This window comes from Martes martes (genome assembly GCF_963455335.1).
Source record: "Martes martes genome assembly, chromosome: 2".
NCBI lineage: Eukaryota > Metazoa > Chordata > Mammalia > Carnivora > Mustelidae > Martes > Martes martes.
In genome coordinates this window covers 180,900,003-180,920,877 of record NC_137889.1, presented here as the reverse complement: position 1 = coordinate 180,920,877, position 20,875 = coordinate 180,900,003, and the positions used below count along the sequence as shown (strand labels likewise).

General features: G+C 39.7%; 1 protein-coding gene across 1 annotated transcript in view; it reads left to right on the top strand.

Annotated features, from left to right (window-relative positions):
* Nucleotides 1-20,875, top strand: part of SCFD2 (sec1 family domain containing 2) — a 429,119-nt gene that overhangs the window by 73,455 nt on the left and 334,789 nt on the right. The window contains exon 3 of the mRNA XM_080797411.1: nucleotides 4,697-4,824. Coding sequence (XP_080653537.1) covers nucleotides 4,697-4,824 — 128 coding nt within the window. The remainder of the gene's footprint in view (nucleotides 1-4,696; nucleotides 4,825-20,875) is intronic.

Below are 20,875 nucleotides of genomic sequence, written 5' to 3'. Positions count from 1 at the left end.
CCTATAAGTAACAATTCTAGTTTTAAAATATCCTGTTGTGTGCAGTGTGCAGAATTTCAATATAATTAATGAGGCAAGAAGCTGGCACAGAAGTCATTGCATAAAACCTTCTTTAATTTAGCCATTCTGACAGGTGTAAGGTGGTATCTCACCATAGTTTTGATTTGTATTTGCCTGATGATGAGTGATGTTGAGCCTCTTTTCATGTGTCTGGCCATCCATATGTCATCCTTGGAAAAACATCTATTCATGTTTTCTGCCTGTTTTTAAACTGGATTATTTCTTTTAAAAAGTTTTGCTTACTATAGCTGTAAGTCTTGAAGTAATCTATAGAAAAGGTTCCTATTTTATTTATGAAAATCAAAATTCTTTATCTCAGGATGTCATATACAGGAGGATTGCTTGAGTTGGAGTTTTTAGTATGTGTATCATGAATTGTGTGTTATGGATTGTTAACCTTTTCATATTAGAAAATGAAGCTACAGGGGCACCTGGGTGGCTCAGTGGGTTAAGCCGCTGCCTTCGGCTCAGGTCATGATCTCAGGGTCCTGGGATCGAGTCCCGCATCGGGCTCTCTGCTCAGAGGGAGCCTGCTTCCCTCTCTCTCTCTCTCTCTGCCTCCCTCTCTGCCTACTTGTGATCTCTCTCTGTCAAATAAATAAATAAAATCTTAAAAAAAAAAAGAAAGAAAGAAAATGAAGCTACAGGCAGTGTTTATCCATACATGTATGCAAATATATGGAAAACACAATTGTATTTCCAAACAGGCCTTCTTCCATATCTCATGAGAAAATTCTGACCTTTGGTGTTTTTTTTCTTATTACTACCACTGCTGCTGCTACTGATACATTTATTGAACACTTAGTATGTGCCCGGCATTGTTCTAGGTGCTCTGGTTATATTAGTACCTTCTCATAATAATCTGCTGACTGGGTACTATTACCATCCCAAAGTTAACATAGGAGGAGACATGTACAGAGATGTTGAGTAACTCTCCTGGGTTAATGCACAGAACCAGACCCTTTATTGTTTGGTTCCAGAACGCATGCTTCTACAGAACTGCCTACCACTAGTCTATTACACTGGCTCTGTTGTGATAGTACTCTGTGTATTGTTTATTCATCATCAGGAAAACAGAATATTTGCACAGTTGGAAAGGATAAAGAATTACATTAAATGGACTAGTATGATCATCATGTGGGTTTAATTAACTTCTCTTGACTTATAACATTTGACACCAGGAATTTTTTTCATGTGAAACTTCAGTGGTGTGAAATGCCTATTGGATCAATTTTTATGAGCACATTAGAGAAAGGCAGTGATTAACTCCCACACTCAACTCAGATGCTGATATAAGAATTCAGTGTGTAAACCATCACGTGGCAGTAAGAGAGTGACTTGGAACAGAAGTGGGTGCAGGAGACAGCAGAGCTGCCAGTAAGTACAATTTAATCCTCTTCAGTGCCAGTCTCTCAGGGAGCTAGAATTAGTTCCTGCATGTAAACTTGGTAAGCCGAAAATGACCATGTATGATGTAGGGGTCAGTTTGGTGTGTTTAGGAAACTGTTTGGTTCAGAAAGAAACATTAGAAACTGTCACACGTATCTACACAATCAAAATTGTTTATATCAGCAAAACAGTTTTCAGGGAAGCATGACCTGACTCTGTATCAGTGTTAGAGATCATGGGAACCTTATGTATTTCTTGTAAAAATGTTTCAACAGAAAAGAGCCAGAGAGTACAAGCCTCACGTGACTTTAATAGATATGAACAAATCAGGATTGTATGAAAAAAATACTCAGTGTCATTAAGTGAAGTTCCTGAATATATTACAAACCCTTGAACACATTGAATTTTAAGACAATATTGTAGTGATAGGCACAACCATCACAACAAACACATCAACTTACATTTATTATGAATCAGGAGGTGCATTATCAGATTTAACCCTTACATCAGTCCTCTGAGGTCGTCACTGTCGTTCCCTCTGTCTCACAGATGAAAAGATGGAGGAAAACAGAGTTAGTTACATGCACAAGGTGAAACACCAAGCAAGCATTATTCATTCACTTATTCAGTTATTTACTGAGTATACCTACCGTGGGGCGTGGCACTGTTCTAGGGAGTGGGGACTTAGCAGCGAGTAAAACTAAACCCCTACTTTCTTTGAAGGACCTTACCTTCTGAGAAGGAGATAGATAACAAACAGATAAACATGGAGAGATATGCTCGGCCAGAGCATATGTAGAACAGTGAGCCCCAGGAAGGGGGAGGAGTGCCAGGGTAAGATGCCAGGTTGGGCTGTCGTCACTTCTTTATACGGGATAGTAAGGGGGACCTCTCTGATAAGGCGACATTTCAGCAGACACTTTGTAAAGGAAGAACATTCCTGGCAAAGGAGGAGAAGGGGTCCCTGTGCTTGGAGTGCCTGGACAAGATCAGAGAGGCTGTGTAGATGTTACGGGTAAAGGGCAGAATGGTCAGAGTTTGAATGCAGATTTTTTTCTCCTCCCAAATCCCACATTTTAACCACTATGCTAATCCCATGGGGCAACCACATTATTACATAACCCACTGTGATTTTAGAGACACTCTGTATTAGCAAAATGCGTACTCTCATAGAAAAGAGGAGGGCAGTGAGGTTCTACTCCAGAAGTTGTGTGTCGAGTTGAAGATACATGAGAAATCTGTGTGATTTGGGGAGAGGTGCTTTGGGAGAACAAACACAAGGAACAATTGTGGACTGTAGCTGGGGAACCTGGAAGTATACCTCCCCCACTCAGAATACTTTAGTGGTTCTCTATTGCCTTCAGACTTTGGGGGACGTTATATAGTCTTCCCAAAGCCCCATAGGATATAGAGCTCATTTTGAATGATGATAAAGACTGTTTTCATTACTGCTAAGCTGTGCCGCTCTTTTCAGAATGTGAAATCTGTTGCACACTCCTTGGCTTCCTGTCACCTGCGGAATGATAAGCCTTGGCAGGGAATGCAGGACTGTATGTAGAGTAGCTCCTTCCTCCCCCTTTTCCCTGACTTCTCCTGCCCTCCCCCCTGCATCCGGGCATGGAGTAAAACAGTCCTCTTCAGTGCCATGTATGTGGGACTTTGTATTGAAACAAAATGTCTGAAATGTCCCTCTCCCTCTTATTTTCTTGTTTTGTGATGAAGCTTTTATATCCTCCTTGAAGACTGGACCATTTTCCTTCCCAGACCGAGTTACAACTTCTTGCCATGGCTGCTTTTTAGAGCTTACATATCTCTGTACTTGCTAATCATTTCCAGTGGAAATCATTCTTTGAGTCCCCATTCTCCATGCCAGGATTAGAGCCCTTGCTCTGTGCTACCAGAAAAATCTTTGCAAGCATGGACCTGCTTCTTACCACATTTTTGGCGGGGGGGATAATTTTTCAGCCTCATTTTGAGCTTGTACCTCATTTTGATCTATGTTGCAACCACTGAGATGAGCACTTGGCGGATAGTTTACCATCTCATTTAAATTAAACTTAGAATATTGGATGCTGAGTTATAATGATGACAGTTTTGATCGGAGCAAAACAAGTAGAGTATGTTGAGCAGTGATGATAGTTCAATCAGAAAAAATAAAGGGTCATAAAAACAGTACTAATTAATGAAAGATTATTGTGTGCCAGATATTAAACTCAGTGCTGGAACGCATCATTCCATTATTCTAAATGAAATTCACACTTGAAAGATACACCTCATTAGGTATAACTTTAAAGTTAAATTGGTGTCATGTTAGATATAATTTTTTAAAACTAACCTCTCAAAAATGCATTCATTTTCAAACTGTTCCTCACTGGATAGTAGGAGGTGTTAATGGGGCTTTAAGTGGAGGGAAAATATCCTCAGAAAAGGACAGACGTCATCTTTGTTTTTTTATACTCAGTTTTTAAAGCGTTACTACAAACGTGTATACTTGGCTACATGAGAGATCTTCCGGAAAGAACACTGTACTCATTTATAATTTGGGCATGGCATGGTGGGTGAGACAGAGGGCTGTTGGAAAAGGGAGCCCAGATGAGACCGTGCATAATGCATTGCTTCGTGCTGGATCAACGGTTAATTGTAAAGGCTTCTGAAGTGCCAGCCTTATAACCTAAGGCCCAAAGTGGGCTACTTAAGGCCACAGTCACTTAGCCTAATTCCTGACTTTCATTCAGTACAAAACCCATTCATTAGGCAGTCTATTGAGTAGTTTTGGAACAGGAATTCTCATTGCTCATTGCTTTGTGTTTCCCTGATAAGTATGCTATCTCAAACGGATATGCTTATAATCACTGACAAATCATTTTTAGACAGGTTTTTAATTTTGTCTTACAAACCATTTATATGTTCCTCTAGCAATGTTGAATTATACTCTGAAATATTTTTGAGTGCAAATCTCCAAACAATTTATCGTACACTTTTCTCATACTTCTCATAGCACAGTGTTGCTTTACTCCCCCGCCCCCAAAAGGGGGGGGGTTGATTTTATTATCTCCTTAATTTCTCAATATTTTGTACTGAATAAAGTGGATTAGATATTCTTCATTTAATCTGAATACTTAAAGCCCATCAGTAGGAAAGGCTATATTAGTGCTCAGAAAGGATATTTAAGAAATTATTTTGCTTTTGACTCTTCTCGTTATCCAGTAGACATTTATTCTAAAGCTCTTTTGTGGTTTTATGGCAGTGACACAGCTGCCAGAGCTCTGTGGGAAGCCTTACTGAGCACCAGGCACAAAGAGGCGGTGATGGAAGTCCGGAGACATCTAGTGGAAGCAGCAAGCAGAGAAAACCTGCCAATCAAGATGAGTATGGGTAAGCACCTCCACCGCTGGGACCCACAGTGACCATGGGCTCTAAGGACGTTGATTTGAGCTTCTCTGAACTGTGGGCCAGGCTACCCAACATGCAACTCAGTAAAAGTATCAAAGACATTTGTACACTGTTGAAAGCGTAGGCAAGGAGTAGGGACACACTGCCCTCAGGGGTCAGCTATGACCTCCTTTTTTACACTCAACTAACTCACTCACTCCTTCTCTCCCTCCCACCCTCCTCACCTCCCTGCCACTCTTCTCCCCACCCTCCCTTCCCCTCTTCCTTCCTTCTTTCCTTTCTTCCTTCCTCTCTCTCTTTCTTTCCACAGTTCTAGATATACATTTATAACAAGTGTGTTTACTGTATGGAGTTCCTTATCCATGAGCGTGGTAAAACAAGGACAGAATCGTATTGTGAATCAAGAAAAGTAGGATTGCACAAAGGTTTTGGTGATAAGGTTAGTTTATATTCCAGTTCAATGATGTAGCCTTATGATGCTCTCTCACAGAGCATGAATCAATTTTTATTGCTCAATATAGGACTCTTGAAAGATCAACACACTTTACTTTCTAGAGGATTTTTTAAACAATATCAAAGCCAGGGGTACCTGGGTGGCTCAGTGGGTTAAAGCCTCTGCCTTCGGCTCAGGTCATGATCCCAGGGTCCTGGGATTGAGCCCCACATCGGGCTCGCTGCTCAGCGGGGAGCCTGCTTCCTCCTCTCTCTCTGCCTACTTGTGATCTCTGTCTGTCAAATAAATAAATTAATTAAATAAATAAAAAATATGAAAGCCAGGAATAAATTGTTCAAAAAAAGACAGGTAACCCTATGAATTCAAACTTAAATGTTTTCTGTTTCCCACCAAAGGGTGGGAAAAAATGATGAAATGATTTGCATTCTCCCCAAACTCCAGACATGGGGAGAGAAAAAAAAAAAAGGAAAGATACAGACAATTGTTAGCAAACTTTGGTTCTAAGAAGGACTGAAAACATTGGCCCAAATCACACTTTCCCCATGTGCCAACTATAATTTGGTAAAAGCTTAGCAGTGCGGCTCCCTGTTTCTGCTTCATATCACTAGTCAGAATTTCTGGCATGTCTCATTTTCATATACCAACAGATATATCACCGTGAACAGTAAGGGAAAGATCTGGAGCTTAAGCATAATGAAACCTTGGTATTTGAAAATTCCTTATCACATAGTTTATCATAAAAAAAAATCATGCTCTCGTCTCTTAGATGGCTGGAATGCTTTTTTCTAGAACAATTTAAAACTGTGAAATATGCTTTAAACTATGTACTGTTCTCCCATCCCCCACTATAAATTCTACTGAAGTATAAATTTTTCTGTGATAGAGACTTCTTATACTTTTGAGACATTAAACAGAAATTTTAATTCGATATTGAGGATTCTCTTGTATTTAAATTGATTGAGAGGGATCCCATGATTCTAACTTCAGATTTTGAATATAAAATTTATCAGTACAAGGTAAACTCATATTAAAACATTATGAACAGCAGTAGAAAGACACATCAGTCTGTGAAAGGAAAAACATTTAATTGCTAAGAGAAAGAAAAAAATGCATTTTATCATTTCACATATAAATACATGCCATCTTTCCAAGAGCTTGTTATTAAATTGTCAGTTAGCTAAATAAATGTGTTCCAGAAAAGTGATTTTTAAAACCCTGTAAACTGAATTGATTTTTTCCCACTGGCTTTCAAGATGAGAAATGTATCCCAAAAGTACAAAAGAAATAGACTCTGAGAACCCATTCGTTTGGCTCCAAGATGTCCAATTACAGAAGAAATGGGTAGAAGATGCCTATCTCAGTTTCTACGTTTTACACAGAATCTGTCTCTCTGGAGTCCTTCTGTGGCTGGAGAATCTTTACAGTTTGTCCTCTTGCTGTCTCCAGAATCGACCTACTTCCCAGAGTTTAATGGGTGACAGGAAGATCACATTGGAGCTGAAGGAAAACAGACTCTATGACATCATTCTTGCTTTTGCAGCCAGATTTCTTGGCAAAGCATTCTACGCTTGATTCCTCTGTTTCTTCATTATTTTCTTGCTTATTAGTCTAGTGCAGCCTGACTTCTGACACTTTGTAACAGAAAAATCTCCCATATCATTAAATATAAGTTCGTTTTCCTCAGTCCTCATCCTTCTTGACTTCTTTGCCACATTCGCTTCTAGACTCGCTGCGGCCTTGTGCTTGTGCATGTGATGGGGTTAAAAGCCAGCTACGTCTGGTTCTGTCACGGAAGAGCCGAACCTCAGTTTCCCTGTCCATAAAAATAGGGAAAATACCTATCTCCTGGAATATTGAAGGAGAAAAAAAGCTTTGAGCAGAGTGAAGGTTCTGACTGAAGCGGACTGGGGTTCGTGTGGGAGTCTGGGAGAGGGAGTCTACATGGGAAACCAGATTATAAGGAGGTGGTTTGATGAGAGGGCAATCAAAGCAAACAGAGTTCGATGATTTTCCCCTTTCTTTCTGGGAAAGGAAATATGCTTACTCACTCTTTCCAATTCACTTGTCCTTCTCTAGGCTTTTTTTTTTCTTTTCTTCAAGATTTTATTTATTTATTTGACAGAGAGAGAGAGATCACAAGTAGGCAGAGAGACAGGCACGGTGGGGGGAAGCAGGCTCCGCACTGAGCAGAGAGCCCGATGCGGGGCTCCATCCCAGGACCCTGAGATCATGACCTGAGCTGAAGGCAGAGGCTTAACCCACTGAGCCACCCAGGCGCCCCCCTTCTCTAGTCTTTATACTGAATATCTCCCTTTTGATGATACGTTCTCTCTTTATGCGGAATTCTACGTAGTTTTCCCATTTTCAGCTTAGTTACGATTGCATTCTGTTACCTTGTTCCTGACTCTGTTCACCCCCGAAATCACCTTGCTCGTATTTGGAATTTACAAGCTTCTGTGGTCACTTTTGGAGAAAAATCTCTTGAGCTAATTTCCAAACGATAATCTGGTCCACTACATTGAGACATTAATTTACTCTCCGACTGCTGGGTCTGCTGCATACACTCACTATTACATAGGATGAGCTCTTTCAACCATTTATGAAGAGACAAGCCTCTCCCGCATTTACCATCACCACTGCCTCTAGTTTGGAGCCACAGAGCCCCAGTTTGTTAATGTCTCTCCAGAAATGTGACATCCAGAGTGGAAGAACGATGTCTTGGTCTTCACCTCTTTTTGGATACTATCCTTCTCTTAATGAAGCTTCAAATGAGATTAGTGCGTGTTGCTTCCCACCAATGCCACTATCATTTCCTCTTTTACCACTTCATACTACTGGCTTTAAAAAACAGCAATAGGGGTGCCTGGGTGGCTCAGTGGGTTAAAGCCTGATCCCAAGGTCCTGGGATCAAGCCCTGCATTGGGCTCTCTGATCAGAAGGGAGCCTGCTTCCCTTCCTCTCTCTCTGCCTGCCTCTCTGCCTACTTGTGATCTGTCAAATAAATAAATAAATCTTTTAAAAAATTAAAAAATAAAAAACAGCAATAAATCTAAGCACTCTACTGTTTTACTCAATTTATACTTTTTTCAGCCTCATTGAGGATACTGTGCTTCCTTTCCTGGTGCTAGAGTTCATCCAGTTCTGACCGGATAACAATGACATTTTGATCACATTTATATCTTTCACCTTCATTTTGGAGAATTTTTTCTGGGACTAATGGGAGCACGTGTGCATACACACCTGTGTGTGTGTGTGTGTGTGTGTGTGTGTGTGAAATGAGTGGGGGAAATTGCCAAACTGCAAAAAGGATAGGTTAAAACCCAATAAGACCCCACATACCATGTGATATAGGGTACTTTATAAAAGATGAGAAAATCTGGCTGCCTCTTAGGACACATACACTGATCATTAATTCTCACACTTCCTTGTCTTCATATAGAAGCTGTTACTGCGATTTGAGGATGGGGAAAGGGACCGATTTTTACTTTTTTTTTTTTTTTTAAGATTTTATTTATTTATTTGACAGACGGAGACCACAAGTAGGCAGAGAGAGAGAGGAGGAAGCAGGCTCCCCGCCGAGCAAGAGAGCCCAATGTGGGGCTCGATCCCAGAACCCTGGGATCATGACCTGAGCTGAAGGCAGAGGCTTTAACCCACTGAGCCACCCAGGTGCCCCCAAGAACCGATTTTTACTTTAACATAGTTTTTACACAATTTGTTTCACGCAAGCCTTTTAATAATCTTATGAATTTGGTACTTTTTTTTTTTACTCCCATTTCACAGACAAGGAAAACTCAGGCCCAAAAAGGTGCCGTTTCTTTTCCAGGATTCCCGTGCCAGTAGCGAAGTTACTGTCTCTCAGCTTGCACCTCACCCTTTCCCTCTGTAACGCTGGGACTCTGCAGATAACTGCTCTGCTCTTTCAGCTGGCTCCCTGCTCGAGGGAGACGGCAAGGAGGGCAGGGAAGGAGCCACGTGCCCCTTCCTCTCTGCTTCCTGTGGGCTTGTCAGGGTCAGGCCAGCATGACTGCTGGCTGGCGCTGTGCAGTTCCGCCCCCATGTGAGGGAGCAGCCTTGTGGGCCTGCCCCCGAAGGGGTGTCGGTGCAGCCAGGGAGGGCTCCCTTCTCAGACATCAGATTCTCAGATTCTCAGATTGTCAGCCACACTTTCCTGTGTTTCTCAGTTTTAATAATTCCAGACTCTGCCCCTCGTCTCCTCAGTGCAGTGGTGGTACCTGCTTCCAACGGTTGCCGCAGCCCCCATCCCTTGGAGCTCTCTTTACCCTTTCAGTGATGCAGTTCACAGTTTTGCATGTTACATTTTCTCTGTTTGGATAACTGCCGTGTGTTCTGCGTGTCTACGCCCAGACTCATACGGTCTTACAGCAAGTAAGCCGGGATACAAACCTGGGTCTGCGGACTTCTGTATCAGGCGTCTTTCTAGATAGAGGAATCAAACTACTGACACACAGAGATGACTGTGGCATTCCTGTGCTTAAAGCCCTTGGGTGTGTCCCCGCTGCCTCAAGAGAGTGTCCAAACTCCTGGGCATGATGATTTTAAACTTCCTCTGCCTTCTGGCTGGATGTTTCCCCAATCCTTTCCCACTGCCCTCCCTCCCTTCTCCTGAGACCCCAGCAAAAACTCCCACAAAGCCAGATCTTTCTGGTCGTTGCCTGAAATATTCCCATTTGATTGTCTCAGCAGATCCACTGCCCCGTTCTGTACCTGTGCTTCTGGAGACTAACCATTTTGGACTGCCTCAACAGGCTTCCCTGTCCTTGACCTCTCAGGTAGATTCCGCCAATGGGAGGCATGGGAAGGGGTTTTAGAGGGTGAAAGGAGAGTGTCCTTAGGGTATCATTTACCTGTCTTCTACCTTTTCAGGCTGCAATTGATTACATTCTTCTACTCGTCCCTTGTTGATTTCCTTAGGCTGCATTCTTGTAAAAAGCCCCACTATTAAGCTTGCCTTTTTTTCCTGCTTTGAATGTGTCATCTCTTTCTTGCCAAGACCTTGACTAATATAACTACTCACTTACAAGTGCACACGTGCATGCGCGTGTGCGTGCACACACACACACACACACAAAATCTTTCTTGTCAAAGCCCATCTTATTTTTCAGGATCTAATGTAAAAGTCACTCTCTCTGGGAAACCATATCTAATCTCCCTCTGCTCTTCTTCCCATGCCCTTCCTCAGCAGGCTGAATTGATTGCTCTGGCTTCTGAGGACTCACAGCTCTTTTTCCTGTTGCACTTACCACAGTGCATTGTAGTTAAATCTGTGCCGATCTGAAACCTTGCTACATAGTGTCCATATCATATTCTTCCCAGGCTGTTTAGCTTGGTGCATAGAGGATGGCTTAGTGCTTGTGAGTGGATTGCTTAATGAGTGGGGGTGGGTAATAGAGGGACAATGACTATTTCCACTTTCACTTACGTGCATTAATATTTCTATTTACAAAATTCCTTTCTGGTAGTTCTTGTTCCTCTTGATGTGTGTGTAGCATCCAATCATGTCTTCTCCCTTGGGTTCTTTCCTTTTCTTTCTTTCTTTCTTTTTTTTTTTTTTTTAAGATTTTATTGATTTACTTATTTGAGAGAGTAAGAGAATGCATGTGCATGAGTTGGGGGAGGGACAGAGGAAGAGAGACAAGCAAACTCCCTGCCGAGCAGGGAGCCTGATGTAGGGCTTGATCCCAGGACCCTGAGAACATGAACCTAGCCAAAGTCAGACACTTAACTGACTGAGCGACCCAGGTGCTCGCCTTGGTTCTTTTTCCTTGGTCTTCATGTCACTCTGCTCTTCTGGTTATCTTCCTCTTTTTTTTTTTTTTTTAATTAGTTTCAGGGTTAGAAATTAGTGATTCATCCATTGCATATAATACCCAGTGCTCATTACATCAAATGCCCTCTTTTTTTTTTTAAAAAAGGATTTTATTTATTTATTTGACAGACAGAGATCACAAGTAGGCAGAGAGGCAGGCAGAGAGAGAGAGGAGGAAGCAGGCTCCCTGCTGAGCAGAGAGCCCGATGCGGGGCTCGATCCCAGGACCCTAGGAACATGACCTGAGCTGAAGGCAGAGGCTTTAACCCACTGAGCCACCCAGGCACCCCTCAAATGCCCTCCTTAATGCCCATCACCCGGTTATTGCTTCCCCCTACCCTTCTCCCCTCTAGCAACCCTCAGTTTTTTTCCTAGAGTTCAGCACCTCTTATTGTTTGCCTCCTTTTTAATTTTTTTAAAAATTTTTTAATTTAATTTCTTTTCAGTGTAACAGAATTCATTGTTTATGCACCACACCCAGTGCTCCATGCAATACGTGCCCTCCCTAATAACCTACCACCTGGCTCCTCCTACCTCCCACCCCCCGCCCCTTCAAAACCCTCAGGTTGTTTTTCAGAGTCCATAGTCTCTCATGGTTCATCTCCCCCTCCAATTTCCCTCAACTCCCTTCTCCTCTCCATCTCCCTATGTCCTCCATGTTATTTGTTATGCTCCACAAATAAGTGAAACCATATGATAATTGACATTCTCTGCTTGACTTATTTCACTCAGCATAATCTCTTCCAGTCCCGTCCATGTTGCTATAAAAGTTAGGTATTCATCCTTTCTGATGGAAGCATAATACTCCATAGTGTATATGGACCACATCTTCCTTATCCATTCATCCGTTGAAGGGCATCTTGGTTCTTTCCACAGTTTGGCGACCGTGGCCATTGCTGCTATAAACATTGGGGTACAGATGGGCCCTTCTTTTCACTACATCTGTATCTTTGGGGTAAATACCCAGTATTGCAATTGCAGGGTCATAGGGAAGCTCTATTTTTAATTTCTTGAGGAATCTCCACACTGTTCTCCAAAGTGGCTGCACCAACTTGCACTCCCACCAACAGTGTAAGAGGGTTCCCCTTTCTCCACATCCTCTCCAACACATGTTGTTTCCTGTCTTGCTAATTTTGGCCATTCTAACTGGTGTAAGGTGGTATCTCAATGTGGTTTTAATTTGAATCTCCCTGATGACTAGCGATGATGAACATTTTTTCATGTGTCTGATAGCCATTTGTATGTCTTCATTGGAGAAGTGTCTGTTCATGTCTTCTGCCCATTTTTTGACATGATTATCTGTTTTGTGTGTGTTGAGTTTCAGAAGTTCTTTATAGATCCTGGATATCAGTCTTTTGTCTGTACTGTCATTTGCAAATATCTTCTCCCATTCTGTGGGTTGCCTCTTTGTTTTGTTGACTGTTTCAAAGTATAGGGATAGAGGGAACATTCGTGAACTTCATAAAATCTGTCTTTGAAAAACCCACAGCAAATATCATTCTCAATGGGAAAAAGCTCACAGCCTTCCCGTTGAGATCAGGAACACGACAAGGATGCCCACTCTCACCACTCTTGTTCAACATAGTATTAGAAGTCCTAGCAACAGCAATAAGACAACAAAGAGAAATAAAAGGTATCCAAATTGGCAATGAAGAAGTCAAACTCTCTCTCTTCGCAGATGACATGATACTTTATATGGAAAACCCAAAAGACTCCACCCCCAAACTACTAGAACTCATACAGCAATTCAGTAATGTGGCAGGATACAAAGTCAATGTACAGAAATCAGTGGCTTTCTTATACACTAACAATGAAAATACAGAAAGGGAAATTAGAGAATTGATTCCATTTACTATAACACCAAGAACCATAAGATACCTGGGAATAAACCTAACCAAAGAGGTAAAGGATCTGTACTCGAGGAACTACAGAACACTCATGAAAGAAATCGAAGAAGACACAAAAAGATGGAAGACCATTCCATGCTCTTGGATCGGAAGAATAAACATTGTTAAAATGTCTATACTGCCTAGAGCAATCTATACTTTTAATGCCATTCCGATCAAAATTCCACCAGTATTTTTCAAAGAGCTGGAGCAAATAATACTAAAATTTGTATGGAATCAGAAGAGACCCCGAATTGCTAAGGAAGTATTGAAAAAGAAAAACAAAACTGGGAGCATCACGTTACCTGATTTCAAGCTTTACTACAAAGCTGTGATCACCAAGACAGCATGGTACTGGCGTAAAAACAGACACATAGACTGGTGGAACAGAGTAGAGAGCCCAGATATGGACCTTCAACTCTATGGTCAAATAATCTTCGACAAAGCAGGAAAAAATATACAGTGGAAAAGACAGTCTCTTCAATAAATGGTGCTGGGAAAATTGGACAGCTATGAATGAAACTCGACCATTCTCTTACACCATACACAAAGATAAACCCGAAATAGATAAAAGACCTCAACGTGAGGCAGGAATCCATCAGAATCCTAGAGGAGAACATAGGCAGTAACCTCTTCGGTATCAGCCACAGCAACTTCTTTCAAGATATGTCTCCAAAGGCAAAGGAAACAAAAGTGAAAATGAACTTTTGGGACTTCATCAAGATCAAAAGCTTTTAATTTTTATTTTACTTTATTTTTCCTTCCCTTCCCCTATGTTCATCTGTTCTGTTATTTAAATTCCACATGTGAGTGAAATCATATGGTATTTCTTTCAGTTAGTATTATACCCTCTAGTTCTATCTGTGTTATTACAAATAGCACGATTTCAATTTTTGGTGGCTGAGTAATATTCCATTGTGTGTGTGTGCATCACATCTTCTTTATCCATTTCATCTATTCATCTGTCACTGGACATCTGGACTCTTTCCATGTTTTGGTTATTGTGGACATTGCTGCTATAAACATTCGGGTGTACGTTCTGGGATTGAGCCACCCTGGGCTCCCTGCTCCCTGGGGAGTCTGCTTCTCCCTCTCACTCTCCCTCTGTGCTCTCTCTTTCAAATGAATAAATAAAATCTTAAAACAAAACAAAAATACAAAAGGATCAGAGAGTAGACCAAGCACATAGTGTATATCTGCTCTTTACTCCATCAGAATGACAGAAAAAATAAAAAGGGATAGGAACACACAACAAAGAGATTGTGAGATAGTCTATAAGCAGACAAAAGTTTTCAAACATTTTGCCCCCATCTGTTGGTTATCTTTGTAACCTACATTATATACTAAAACTTTCTTTTTTGGTCTGTCAGATACAGATGGTATCCTACGGCTTTTCATGTTCTAAGAAAAGAATCATGCCCCCCCTTACACATTCCCCTTACTTCTTATTTCACCCTTTTATCTTGCAAATCATCTGTACTTTTATTTTTCCCTTGTCATGATGACTGGAATTTATATTTTGTTCTGTAACCATAATTTAGTCTTATGTGCTTTTTCCATGGTTTCATTAAAAAAGTTCAAATCAATCAATAAAGGTGGGGGAACCAGGTGGTGGGTATTAGGGAGGGCACAGATTGCATGGAGCACTGGGTGTGGTGAAAAAACAATGAATACTGTTACGCTGAAAATAAATAAAAAATTTAATTTAAAAAAAATAAAGCCTACATCATTATAAACTATATAACTATTAACGACAGAGCCAAATTATGTGCTATGATTACATTTCCTTATGCATATAATACACTTTGCTCCTAGAATGCTCTGTGGTGTATTTCCTTCCTCCTTCCTCCCTCCCTCTTTCTTTCTTTCCTTTCCTTTCTTTTCCTTCTTTCCTTCCTTCCTCCCCCTGCCCTTCCTTTGCATTATCTACCTTAACGAAAGCTTTAAAGTAGTCTAACTTCAAATACAGTGTCCTATCTTTGGGTTCTGGGGGCTTTTTCCCTCTCTGAATACTGCCAAACCTTTCACTCTCCCATTCTAATATGGGCAAATTTTGTCCTCAGCCTTTCGGCATAGCCGGCAGCCTGGAACTCCGTTTATTGCTCTCCTCTGTTGGAACAATTTCATTAAATCCCTGATTTTTCTTTCTTGGTATACTGCCTTTTCTTGCTGGACATTCTTATGTAACCTCAGAAAAGGAACTGTGAAGGAAGCAGTTTCTGTATCCCTGAAAAGGCATTTTTTTACCCTCAAAGTTTCATGGTAGTTTATTGAAATCTGGAATTTTAGGTGGCTGATAATGCATTATTCACTATCCTCTGGTTTTCAGGGTTGCTGCTAAACAGTGTGTGCTAGTCTCCTTCCAGTTCCTTTGTAGGTGAGCTTCTTTTTTCCATCTTGGGGCCTTTAGGATCTTATTCTCTTGTACTCAAAGGACTCACAGTGATCATGTCTAATATAGAGGTCTTTTTATTCTTTCCAGTTTCATCTCAGTAGGCCTATTCAATTTGACTATGTCCTTTTTCACATCTGGGAAAGTCTCACATTCATCCTTTGCTAATTTCTTATTCTCTGCTTCCTCTTTCTTTCTGAAACTTCTAATATAGTTCTTGGATATCCTGGATTGGTTCTCTTTATCTTTTATCTTTTCTATCATATTTCAATGTCCTGTTTTCCTCTACATTTTAGGAGAGTTTCTCACTTTATGTTTAAACTTTACGTGAATTTTGTTTTGTTACATACCATAAAGTTCATCCTTAAATTATATAATTTAGTGGTTTATAGTCTATTTACAGAGTTGTATAATTATCACCACCATATAATTTGAGAACATTTTCATCACCCCAAGGAAAAGCCCATACCCAAATTTCCTCAATTATGAAAAAGACATACTGCTATAAATCGACATGTCAGAATAAAACCTGAGTGAAAATTTCCATTGGGAGACACAATGGTGCTTAGTTATACTTATTTACAACAGAGAAAAGCAGAAATGAGAATATTCAAGTAATTATAAGTGAACTCTAACTTTTTTAATGTAGTAATACTACTGTCATTTTTATCATATTAAAAAAAATTTAACTAAAGTATAAATGCCTGGAAGATAAAAGAGGAAAGGAAGAGTACTAAAGGACAGAGCAAAACAAATAAAAATAAACCTCCTACCCCCAGCCACTGAAAAAGTCTTGGTCTAGAATACATGAAAAGGTAGTACAGTGGAGGGAGCCCTGTCCCCAGAAGGAAACAGCAACTCCAGACTCAGGAACCTCAGGTATGACCGAGGTAGAAAGTGAGGACCATAACATAAAGCAAAGTATACAAATAGTAAGTGCACAGTTCAACTAACTTTTACATATGTATCTACCCATGTAACCACCATTCAGATCAACATACAGAATATATCCAATACTCTAGGATGACTCCTTGGTATACGTCTACTTACCCAGCCAGTAACCCCACAAAGGTAGACCATTACTTCTATCTCTACTACCACAGATCATGTTTTTCTCTGCTTTTGAGCCTCATATAAGTGAAGTTATATATATGTACTCTTTCGTGTCTAGCTTTTTTTCCAACATTATCCAGAATCTCAATCTTTTTTTTTTTTTCTAACCATGCTTTATTGCTCCGTATTACCATACAAGTTTCTTCATCTATTCCGCCTTAAAGGACACTTATATTTTATAGTTTGGGGCCATTATAGATAATGATGCTATGAACATTCTATTACATGCCTTTTGGTGAACATTAGCACTCATTTCTACTGGTTATATGTTCACATGTTTGCTGGGTGAGTATATGCTTCACTTTAGTTGATACTGTCAAACAGTTTTCCATGGTTGTATCAATATTTTCACACATTTTAAATTTGATTAAATTTAACAACTTAATATGATTTTGAAAATACATATACAATATCTGTATCACTGAGTTTCCTTCTGGTATTTTATGTTGGGTAGCCAAAACACTAATAAAAATGAGAGAAAAGAATCACAATAGAAACCACACTGCCATACGATACTATGCGTCTTTGTTTTATTGTTCTCATAAAAATATGTAATATTTTTACATATTTATTTACTTACTTCTTATCTAGTTACGTAGAAAAAGGCCTGGAAAGCAAGATATTAATTTAGGAACAAAGATTATGTTGAAGAGCAAGATGGTGGGGAGGGAAGATATTTTATTTTATGTACATTGTGATTTGAATTTTCTAGAATCATGTGCTACTGTTACTTTTTAAAAAAGATATATATATTTTAAAGATTTTATTCATTTATTTGACAGAGAGAGATCACAAGTAGACAAAGAGGCAGGCAGAGAGAGAAGGGGAAGCAGGCTCCCCACTGAGCAGAGAGCCCGATGCAGGGCTCGATCCCAGAACACTGGGATCATGACCTGAGCCAAAGGCAGAGGCTTAACCCGCCGAGCTACCCAGACACCCGCTAGTGTTACTTTTTAAATAGCCTCTTGATTCTGAAATAAAATCATGTTTATCTCAGGTAAAATAAACAGATTTGTACAATGGATGAAGCGTTGTCTTTCAACAGATTAAAGAAATAGAAGAGTAATAATAACTGCCTGCTTCCCACCTCTATTGAGGTCAAAGGGCAAAGAAATATGGTTAACATGCAGGTGGAGAGATTTAAGTCAGAAATGAGAAACAAACTTCACGATGGCAATGACTGAAGATGCTGAAACAAGTTATTAAAGGAGGAAGATGGAAGATGTTATAAATCTTCTCCCATAGGGATCTGAAGAGCAGGATATACAGCCATCTGTACAGTGAAACCTGGACAAAGTACAGCTGGGAATTGATGTCCGTTTTTAAAACACCATATATACTGAAGGTTTCCTGGGATATCCTTTAAATTGTGTATGTTTCTTGTTAACACAAATTTTGAGCTCTACGGCATTACAAAGAGTAAGAAACTAATGTGAAAATAGCATTTTAATTATACAAATCAATTCAAAAGGTTCCAAAATTCAGAAGTTTATTGTAAAATATGTTTTCAGGATAGCCTGGAATGAAGTATAACTGCTGAGGGACCAGGGGTCACAAATAGAAAATAAACAGCTCTCCCTGAAAGTTATACAAAACACTGAAATATAAAATCACCAGAAGCATTTATGGGTTGGTGTTCCTTGGAAATGTAGCCTTCCTGAGGCTAACTTAAACACTGCATCAACATTCATAAACTCAGAGAGCATGGAAGGGAACAGATAGATTACCCCTGTTATCTAGAAGGCAGTAACCGAAGCTACAGGCGAAGGGACATTTCCTTGGTGGGACCACTCTGACTCGGAAAAGAATTTCTGGTCTTAGAGGAGCCTCTAGGTAAAGAAATCCCACCCTGTAGCCACAGATCTTCCCACTGTATCATTCTCTTGGGTTTTTAAACTCCTAGCCCATAATCTCATGTTGAAAATACCTTTTATGTTGAGAAAACATAAAAAGGAAGAAGAGGAAGAGACGGGTGAGGAAAAAAGAAGAGAAACAGATGCACCAATTTAAGTTAAAAATATAGGGCCAGAGAGCAGATGCTTGAAGAAGGGACGTTAGAAACTTAGATTCCCGTTTTTTTTTTTTAATTTAATTTCTTTTCAGTGTAACAGAATTCATTGTTTATGCACCACACCCAGTGCTCCATGCAATCCGTGCCCTCCCTAATACCCACTACCTGGTTCCCCCAACCTCCCACCCCCCCCGCCCCTTCAAAACCCTCAGGTTGTTTTTCAGAGTCCATAGTCTCTCATGGTTCATCTCCCCCTCCAATTTCCCTCAACTCCCTTCTCCTTTCTGTCTCCCCATGTCCTCCATGTTATTTGTTATGCTCCACAAATAAGCGAAACCATATGATAATTGACTCTCTCTGCTTGACTTATTTCACTCAGCATAATCTCTTCCAGTCCCATCCATGTTGCTACAAAAGTTAGGTATTCATCCTTTCTGATGGAAGCATAATACTCCATAGTGTATATGGACCGCATCTTCCTTATCCATTCATCCGTCGAAGGGCATCTTGGTTCAGTCAATCCCAGGCGCCCCTGAGCCTTTTGTATGCTATTCACAAAACTCCTAAACCCTCTTTCATGCACAAGATTCTGGCTGTCTTATGTCAACTCTTGAATTACATTTGAAATTTTCTCTGGTGGTGCTGCCAAACAATCAAAAGCTTAACTTTAGTAAAGTTGTCACCTTTGATATATATATTGTTGTGCGTGTTTTTGCTATAATGTGTATAAATCCCTGGAAAAGTTGTTTTGCAAAATCACATACTAGGACAAAAAAAAAAAAATACCATTAGCAGAGGCCCATTCAAACATCTTTGCAGATCAATATCAGAGCACTGACAAAACCAGTAAGAATCTTGATAAGATACCAGCATAGTTAAAAAGATAGGCTAAATTTCTAGAAATAAAGAAATGTTACAGCTTATACAGGACATTATATGAACAAAAGAGTTGAAAGTAGCTCCCTGGAAGGGGATGTGAAGAGGAGTGGAGGCTGATTAGTTGCACTGAAGATCAGGGAGAATCAAACAGGAAGCGCTTCCAAGACCGGGCCCATGGCCAGGCAGAGCCAAGAGGAAGAGCTTGAGACGCACGGGCACTGCCTGTGGTGCTTGGTTCCTCTCGTGGCTTGCGGTATTCAGCTGTGTTTGTTTACTTTGTGTTCAGCTGCTGTTATTAGGTGGCACAAAATGTTGAAGTAATGAGGAAAAAAAAAACAACAAATGAACAGATGTGACTTTTGTGTAATACTGAAATTATTCTGTTTGCTAATTGTGTATGAACAAATAAACCACAGTTTCAGCAGGACCTCTTATATTTTAATGTTCTGCACCTTTATTATATTAGAAAAATGATTGAAAAAGAGACAAATGAAATGCTGATTTCTGGGAATGCAAGACTTGAAACACCTAAGTTTGTTTATTCCAATTTGGGTTTTCATGAAAATGATGAATAAAAAATGTGCAATGACAGTTTTTATTATTTCTCATGCCAAGAGGTTTTAAAAAATTTTAGTAGCTAAATATGCTATTTTAGACAAAATTTCTGGTGGTGGTGGTTTTCTACCATTAAGACAGTTTATGATTAAATCAAACCTGACATTGACAGAATATTCTTTATTTTAAGCATATCAACAAAGAAACATATATGTGTAGATATGTGTAGATATTTTAAATATATTTTAACAAGCCACAAAACAGGTTGAGAAAATTATAATTCATCAAGTGTATGAGGTTAAAGAAAAAATAGGATCCATGATGCATTTGAATTCAGTTGAATTCCATAGCATAAGGATCACAAATATTAAAATGTTAAATTCTTTTATTTTCCAAATGTGTCCACTTTCCCTCAAGAGATAATTATATTTTAATAAGGATTTAAAATATAACAGAGAATTGATGGTTGATAAAGTTTTATGTTTTTCTCTTAGCTAAATCTACGTAAGAAGCCGATTTCTCTTTCTTAAAAACTCTTAAAAAAAAAAAAAAGCCCAATAGCTTTTCTTACTTGAAAACTATTTTTCGGATTTCAGATCATCATCTTTCAAGAAGTTGCTTTATGTTATGTAGTCTTTTTCTTTTGGAGAATAATTGTTGAAAATATTTATTTAGAAAACACCTTTAGTAGGAAAATAGCAAAAACAAAAGAAATACCCTTTCATATAAGCAATAAAATGCCATGCTGAGGTTAGTTCCACAATAAAAGCCACACTAATTTGTATGTGTGGCCAGGGATGGTGATCTGGAGAAAAGAAACGAGAACTGAGATAGTGGTAGATGACAACTCTTCGCTTACTCCCTGCAAATCTTATTTGGAGAGGAATCTGGAAAACCATGAGTTAGGATAGTT